At 42.0% G+C, this 8,963-nt stretch overlaps 2 protein-coding genes across 6 annotated transcripts in view; one reads left to right on the forward strand and one right to left on the reverse strand.

Annotated features, from left to right (window-relative positions):
* The window catches only part of LOC138015064 (leukocyte cell-derived chemotaxin 1-like), a 33,945-nt gene extending 27,862 nt beyond the window's left edge, over window positions 1–6,083 (reverse strand). For 3 of the 5 annotated variants that reach the window (XM_068861973.1, XM_068861968.1, XM_068861969.1), the window contains exon 1: window positions 5,934–6,083. The gene's annotated coding sequence lies outside the window, so the exon portion shown is untranslated. Of the gene's footprint in view, window positions 1–3,105; window positions 3,239–5,933 lie in introns of those variants that run through there. The other 2 variants (XM_068861970.1, XM_068861971.1) reach the window with 2 other exon arrangements.
* Window positions 1,677–2,609, forward strand: LOC138017600 (craniofacial development protein 2-like). Its single transcript, XM_068864642.1, has one exon. The coding sequence runs from the start codon at window positions 1,677–1,679 to the stop codon at window positions 2,607–2,609; it is 933 nt and encodes a 310-aa protein (XP_068720743.1).
* Window positions 6,084–8,963: the final 2,880 nt, after the last annotated feature.

Below are 8,963 nucleotides of genomic sequence, written 5' to 3' on the forward strand. Positions count from 1 at the left end.
GCGATGGAATGCGGCCCATCAGTTTTCGATAACAAGGAGTTCAAGCCTGAAACACGCCGACTACGGCGTAGACAACGTCACAAAGCGAGAATATCATTGGATAAAAGAGAGGGGAAAAATCTCTACTGCAGGTGCGTCACGCATTTCAATGCATTTCTTTGCCGCACACAGAAAAACAACTGAATCACGAACACCCAACGAGCAAGTTAAACCAAAAGCCTTTGACACATTTCTAGGCTCCTTGTAATGTATAAAGACTGTCTAACTGAGAGATGTTTTTATAACCTAAAAAATTTTGATCTGTTCCAATCGGATATCTTAGCTGAAAATGAAAGGGTCTGAAAATTTTAGGGAATGATATCTTCATTTCAGAAATTTCTAGCTGAACATTACCTTCCAAGAACTTCAACCGAACCATTTGCTGATCCGAAACTGATAGGTGACCTTTTTAAGTGTCAAAAATTCCAAAAAATATCACTTCCCCAAACATACGGGACTACTTTTCCTTGGTTGCAAAACTTTTAGCTGATGTTTTAGTAAAGAAATCTATAGCTGTTGGCAACGTAGAACCGAAATTATTAGAGCACTTTGTTCCGAACACATATTTCACCGAAGATTATCGTTGGGTGCCCCTAAACAATGCGATATCACCAAATTTTAGGTTTTGAGGACAACGTAAACAGACAACAATGTGAGCCATTCATTTTGTATCTTTACTTTAAAGCTGTTCATACCCATACGGTAAAGTTGCAAGATAGTTCGCCTGTATCGCACAACGTGAACAAGATGAAATAATACTTACGATAGCGGTAAGTTATATTTTGGTTCCGTAAGGCTGTTATAGCCGGGGAGTGGGTTGTGAGGCTGGGCTCTCACAACCTCTCGAAATGCTCCCAATGGCGTGCGACACTAAGAGCCTCTGTCAGCCAAGTCCAACTTCTGGCCTCCGCGTGGCGGAACTGGCACCACCGACAGGAGAAGGGGCGAAGACGAAGCCACTGGCGCCTTAAAACCAGTTGCCCAGGGTAGATGGGGCTCTGAGCCTGTGAAGGCAGCCATCTAGGGGAAGGTAAACCCTAATTCCAAACCTCCGCTGTCTTCCGGCTATACCTGATCTCAGGAAGGCTTCAGAAGTAAACCTTGAGGACAAATCCGGAGTGGAGCCTCTAAGGCGAATGGCAGGTGCTCAGCACTTCCTTCGACAGCTTCTGCAGTGGAACTAGCCCCAAGTTGTATTGGTTCTTCCTTTCCCTTGGACCCAGCCAGTTACACCGGGAGGGGGACGCTGTCGTATGGGCAGCCCAGCGTCCCCTTATCTTCCCGCCCAGGCCTTAGCGCAAACTGGAGAGGGCACACCAGCGGTGTCGCAAGACTCCGGCACCACTCGGGACAAGACAGTTTACCGGTTCTAAGCTCCGACTGATTGGCGTAAGAAGGAGCGCCAGGGGTCTCGTCCGACGGTGGGAGAAGCCCTCGCAGCTTCATTGGGTGGCTACCGCCCGCCTCAAGCTGGGCAGCCCCCAGCCAGTAAGGTGCCGCCTTGTTATTGCTTGCCTGCTCTACTGGGTGCGTAGAGATTAGGGGACCCTACTAAAGCTACGAAGACTCCAGCTCTTCGAATCGCAAGCTGGAACATTCGCACCATCTGCCCTGGTCTTTCTGCTGACCTTCAGCTAATGGACGACCCCCGCAAGACCCCCATCATGAACAAGGAGCTGGCACGACTCAGCATCGACGTTGCCTGTATCCAGGAAACCTGGCTGGCCGACAGTGGGTCACTTATGGAAAGAGACTACACCTTCTTCTGGCAAGGCCTTTCTCAGGACGAGCCGAGGCAGTACGGCGTAGGTTTTGCCGTGAGGAAGTCACTGATTGCCACCACAGAAACCCCCTCCGGAGGGTCACTGAGAATTCTTGCCCTTCGCATGAAAACGTCGGCGAGGTTTGTGAACATCATATCCGCCTACGCCCCGACTCTGACCTCCACCCCAGAAGCCAAGGATCAATTCTACGAGGCTTTGCAGGAAACACTATCCGGAATCCCAAGTTCCGAGGGCATATATTTGCTAGGCGATTTCAATGCTCGCGTTGGGACCGACTGGCAAGCATGGCCTACCTGCCTCGGCCACTTCCGCTTCGGCAGGATGAATAAGAACGGACAGAGGTTGCTCGAACTCTGCTGTCACCACGGCCTCTGCATCACCAACAGCTACTTTAAGTGTAAGGAGCTGCACAAAAAGTCTTGGAGACACCCTCAGTCCCGCCACTGGTACCAGCTAGACCTCGTCATCACTTGCTATAGGAGAGCGGACCTCAGCGGTGTCCTCCACACAAGAAGCTATTACAGCGCTGACTCTGACACGGACCACTCGCTCGTTGCAAGCAAGGTCAGGCTGAAGCCCAGAAAGATCCACCACGGAAAGACCACGGGTCGCCCCTGCATCAATGCCTGTGGTACTTCCGACCCTGTTAAGGCTCAGAACTTCGTTGACAGCCTCCAGGAGAAACTGCGCAACCAACAACCACTGGCAGCAACCCAGATGCCAAATGGTCTCACCTCGGTGATTTACCCACTCGATCCGTGCCTCACCAATTGTCACAGAAATTAGCGGCCCGTAGTCGTGCTATTAGATCAAGTGAAATAACAATACAAGGAAAGGTCACGTTTATACAATCGTTGGCCGTGTAGCACTATATTTTAAACAGAGTGAACTGAATAGTGTGTAATTTGTAGTGCTAGATTTTCTATCCCATATGAACCATGTGAGCGCTACTGATGGAAATGGGCCCACACAAGGACAGAGAAAAACTCTGACCAGGGTGGGAATTGAACCCACGACCTTCGAGTTATATCTCCCCCGCTCTACCGACTGAGCTACAAGGTCAGACGGGAGTAGGCCGTGGGAACTGAAGATGTTAAAGTCACGGCAATAAACATGTACAAGTACAAGGAAAGGTTACGTTTATACAAACGTTGGCCGTGTAGCACTTAATATATTTTAAACAGAGTTAACTTACTGCTTTTCCTATTGAAATAACAATAGTTTGTTTTCACTTTGGAACCGAAGATAATTTCAAGCAAAGCAATAAGCACATTGCTCTCACCTTGGTATCAGTGCCGGTATACAAAGCGGAGATCAGTGCTCAAAACAGTGATCGACCGTCTGGGAGGTGACTGAGAAACTGACCATTTTATGGCATCTTTATATGTACTTATGACCACAACGAATTGACGGAAAAATCCACTCCGATACAGGTGTACGTGCGATGTGGCAACGGCTCCACAACATTTACCAATCATTTCAAATTAAACATTTTATTTCCAACTGTTCAATTAGCAAATATTTAATCTTTCTTAATATACTAAGAGCTTAGAAAGAATGTTTGGACAGCTTTTCAATGCCATTCACAACAGAGATTGTTATCTATAGCCAAACCTAGCAATTTACCACCAGGTTTCCGCGGCGCACTTCTCGAAAAGGGTCCATAAATTTCTTTCTAGAAATAATCATTGGTTCACATTTCTTCGTGTGTATACCGAGCCGGTGATATTAGCATCACGAGCAAATATCGGAGAGAAGACCATTTAGCTAAACAAATAAATCGACAGTATTGCCAATCACCAAAGCAGTGGTGTCGTCAGCAAAGAGGTGGGAGTTCTTCCTTACAAACATTGCCAACAAAATAATAAGTCATATCGGAGCTTGACAAGTTTGCTTAGATCTAATGACTTTGCGCCCATCCTTTGCTTATAAACAGGGATCCGATTACTGGCACCTCATTCATTATGCCAGTTTACTAGATCTAGAACTTGGTGATCCATATACTTCTTTGGAATTTTGTGTATCAACCAAGCAGCGTTATTGTCAAGTTTGTAATTTCTTCAAATAGAGAGAGCGAACAGCTGCCCCAAACGAACAGACAGTAGATGATGTTTCGCACAATCATTTTAAATTACACATTTTCCAACTGTTCAATCAGCAAATACCTATAATCTAGTTTCTTGGCGTACTAAGAGCTGAGAAATATTTGGATACCTTTTCAATGCCATTCACCGCAGAGATTGTTATCCATAAGCAAACCGAGAGATTTTACCGGCTTTAGACATATTTACGACAAGGTTTCCGCAGCCGAGCAGTTGTCGAAAAGGGCCCATAAATTCTTCTAGAAATAATCATTGCTTCACATTTCTTCGTGTGTATGGTGAGCCGGTTATATTCACATCACGAGCAAATATCAAAGAGAGGAGCATTTAGCTGGAAAAAAAATTGACATTATCCCCATTCACGAAAACGGTGGTGTCGTCAGCAAAGAGGTGGGAGTTCTTCGTTACAAACATTGCCAGCAAAATAATTTACATCAATGGCAAGAGGACGTGGGCCCAGAAGGGAGCCTTGTGGGACGCCATGCGACACATAATAGAGTTTCGATTTTGTTGCGTTTATTTCCGGCGAGAAATGGGCCCTTTGCAGGAAGTTGTCACGTGCCTCGATATCTTTTGTTTGCAGTGGTGCAAAGCACACTGTCAAAAAAGGTTCTAGAGAGTCGCTGTGTATCAATTTCAAAGTCAAAAACACCATTTCGTAACACTTTTCTTATTTTCTTTGTAATTTGTAACCGTAGTTTTATTCGTTATTCTGAAGCATTTTCATAACGCAATCTTTAAACGTTGTTCAGAACAAATTCAAGCTCAAACTGCACTAGTAAATGCAAATGAAGATGACGTAGGAATATCGAAAGATGTCTTGCAAACTAAAAAGTGTTGTGTCTTTTTAAAAAATTCTTTCCAATCATTTTAGCAGTATCCTTTAGTTACAAATCTCAAGCTTTATCAAATAAATGCTTTTATATCTTGAAGAAAAAATCATCATCATATCCTTTATTTAAACACGATAGGGTTTAAAGCTCAGAGCTTGTGGGGTCGTGTGAAAATAATTACAATATGAAGCTATATTAAAACAGGGATAACTTTACTTACACATCACAACTACTATAGTAAAAGAAAAAAAGAGAATATTAATTCATTTCAAGGCTAAGAGATATTCAAAAGTTCACATGTTAACATCTAAATAAATAGACTACAGCAATTAAGACATAAAATATAAAATGTTTAAAAGCATTTAAAATCTTGATAGTGCCTAGGCAGCGTCTGGACCGACTGTGCGCTAAAATCAAGTTCCTTAAAATATAAATCTTTCTTCACTTTACGATAAAAATCAGTACTCTGGCCCGTGAAATGAGTCGAGACAGCGTTCCAAAGGATAGCGCCTCTATAGCTTATAGAGTTTTTAAGAAACTTTGAATTAAAACAGGGGACGATTATGTTATTACTCCTCCTAAAGTTGTATGCAGTGCAAGGTTTATTAGTCAAGTACGAAAGAGCCGCAGGTGCTTCACCTGTAAACACGCTATTAAATAATTTAATTAATCGAAATTTGTAATAAAAGATTAAAGTGTTCCAATTCGAGTGACGGTATACTTCTTCAGTAGGTGTATCGTGAGGTAAGTTGTATATTATTCTGGCTGCTCTTCGGTGAAGTAATTCCAAAGATTGTAGAAGATCTGTATTTGGACAGCCGCCCCAAACGACCAGCCCATATAAAACGGATGGCAATATTATTTTAAAGTACAAGTCCAATAGGGCGTTTCGGCTCAAAAACGAACTCTTTTTCAAGAGATTCAGCTTATTAACAAAGTTCCTTTTTAAATTTATGAGATGGTGAACCCAGGAAAGCCTGTTGTCGAAAGTGATGCCCAGAAGACGAGTATGTTTTACCCACTCGATCCGTGCCTCACCAATTGTCACAGAAATTAGCGGCCCGATGTTGTGCAATTAGATCAAGTGCAATTAGATCAAGTGAAATAACAATAGTTTGTTTTCACTTTGGAACCGAAGATTATTTCAAGCAAAGCAATAAGCACATTTCTCTCACCTTGGTATCAGTGCCTGTATACAAAGCGGGGATCAGTGCTTAAAACAGTGATCGACCGTCTGGAAGGTGACTGAGAAACTAACCATTTTATGGCATCTTTATATATGTACTTATGACCGCAACGAATTGAGGGAAATTTCCACTCCGATACAGGTGTACGTGATGTGGCAACGGCTCGACAACATTTACCTATCATTTCAAATTAAACATTTTATTTCCAACTGCTCAATTAGCAAATATTTAATCTTTTTTAACATACTAAGAGCTTAGAAAGAATGTTTGGACAGTTTTTCAATGCCATCCACAACAGAGATTGTTATCTATAGACAAACCTAGCAATTTCACCACATTTACGACGAGGTTTCCGCGGCGCACTTGTCGAAAAGGAGAACCATAAATTTCTTTCTAGAAATAATCATTGGTTCACATTTCTTCGTGGGTATCCCGAGCCGGTGATATTAGCATCACGAGCAAATATCAGAGAGAAGACCATTTAGCCAAACAAATGAATCGACAGTATTGCCAATCACGAAAGCAGTGGTGTCGTCAGCAAAGAGGTGACATTCTTCGACGAGACGGCTCCGGCTTATCGTCCTTATCCGAGAAGACTTGAAAGTCTAACCATGTGCAGATGTAGTTACAAAGGCAGCACTTTCTCCTCAGTTATTTAAAGACCCTGAGTGTTGGTTCGGCCGGTGTTGAACTCACGACCTCCCGCGTGATAGCCCTGTACTCAACCGAGCCACCGGTGCGCGATAAAAGTCTTTGGTAAATAGCCCCCTGAGAAGATATGTCGTTACTAGCAAAGTACTAAACCCAGAAAGATTGAAGAAAATAAAAGGGAATCGAGAAGCAGTGGCTTCTAGGCTGACATGTGATCATTTCCAAGTTTCCTCACAACTTCTTTTCACCACAAGTTTAAGCGTGCACTCTAAGCGTCTGACAGCTTTGTAATACACAATGAATACAAAAGTCCACTGAAGTCACTGAAGTTAAGCCCTGCCAGAAGGAAGTTTTCAGGATGGTCGATCGAGAATAAAATAGAAGACTCTATGCACAAAGACACCACTTAGCAGGGGAGTGACAGGCAAGATTTTTCATGACACGGAAAAAAAAACTAACAAACGCACTTTCTAAATGGATTGCCTATGGCAACCCAGTAACTAGTGTATGAAGAAGCTTTTGTATTGGTCGAAGTCATATTGGAGCTTGACAAGTTTGCTTAGATCCAATGACTTTAATACATGTAGTTCTACAAATCTAGATGGTAGTTTGACAGAAGAAAAGGTTCGTTTACATGTAACAGCTGGGGCATATCAGATATGAATTTCCAGTGTTTTCTAAATCTATCGAAACAGAAACTGCTGCATTATATGGAATAGGAGCATTAAAACAGCTGCCTCGCGGCAGAAGGAGACTGAAATGGTTTCCTTGAGCAGAATCATCTTACTACATTAAATTGATTGGACTCTCACAGAGTTTGTAGAAAATGGTAGTGGCTCGAAAACCCTTGGATTATTTTCATTCAAACAAGAACTTAACCTATGGATTTCTTCATGTTTCTCATCGCTCATTTCATCCCTCCAAAGAGAAATAGCTCTCTAAAAACAATTTCCATCTCCTCCGACAACGACTTCTCTCCTTTGAGGAGGTACAGGAGGTATATTACCAGAAGCCATAATTCGTTTACGCAAGACATAACTAATAAGAAAACACCCTAGACACACGTAAATACAACTAAAAAGGCTTTATTGTGTTATTTTCTCCAGATTTTTGTCATATATCACGGTTATTCAAACAAAAACTTACACTTGCCACGTAACAACATTGCCCAAATCGATTACTGATAAATTTGTGTCGAGTAGAGCGTTGGTCTCTCTCCAAAATCGTTTCTTGGACGTCGAAATAAGTTTCAGTCATACATTGATTTTCTTACAGCGACTTGCAATGTTTGCCACCATCCTTTACGTATAAACAGGGATCCGATTACTGGCAACTCATTCATTATGCCACTTTACTAGATCTAGAACTTGGTGATCCATATACTTCTTTGGAATTTTGTGTATCAACCAAGCAGCGTTATTGTCAAGTTTGCCCCAAACGGACAGACAGTAGATGATGTTTCGCACAATCATTTTAAATTACACATTTTCTAACTGCTCAATCAGCAAATATCTAATCTAGTTTCTGGGCGTACTAAGAGCTGAGAAAGATTTGGATAGCTTTTCAATGCCATTCACCGCAGAGATTGTTATCCATAGGCAAACCTAGAGATTTTACCGGCTTTAGACAAATTTACGACGAGGTTTCCGCAGCCAAGCACTTGTCGAAAAAGGCCCATAAATTTCTTTTTAGAAATAATCATTACTTCACATTTCTTCGTGTGTGTGGTGAGCCACGAGCAAATATCAGAGTGAAGAGCATTTAGCTAAACAAATAAATCAACAGTATTGCCAATCACGAAAGCAGTGGTGTCGTCAGCCAAGAGGTGGAATTCTTCGTTACAAACAGGGGCGTAGCCAGCCATTTTTTATTGTAAGTCCGTTCCAACTTTGCGAGTTCGTGGAAGTCAGAGGAGTAAAAAACCGACTTCTTAACAGACGTTAAGTGATAATTTCGAGAATTTTATTATAACCCTAGATGGATTTTAATATTATCGTGTCTTAGTGACTCTTTCTTCAATGTCAACGCGAAAATTCTCTACACACGCAATTAAATGGTTTCCTTTGCTTTGAAAAAACCACGCGAGATTAAATAAATTGGATCATTGTCATTGTCAGCAGCTGTGCACGAGGCCCTATGTAAAAACAGAGATAAACTTATTAACATAAAACGCCTTATATAATTATAGAAACAGAAAACACCCCATGTAACTCTTGTTTCCTATATAAGCGCCTAACTAACAAACATCATTCGACAATTGAAATGGATTAAGTTAACGAATCGCGCGAAAGTCCTTTAACAATTTATCAACATAACAATCTTAAGGTTAGGAAGTTATAAGGTAGCAAATTCTAACACTACTTAGTT

The sequence above is a fragment of the Montipora capricornis genome, chromosome 9 (genome assembly GCF_036669925.1).
Source record: "Montipora capricornis isolate CH-2021 chromosome 9, ASM3666992v2, whole genome shotgun sequence".
NCBI classification, from domain to species: domain Eukaryota; kingdom Metazoa; phylum Cnidaria; class Anthozoa; order Scleractinia; family Acroporidae; genus Montipora; species Montipora capricornis.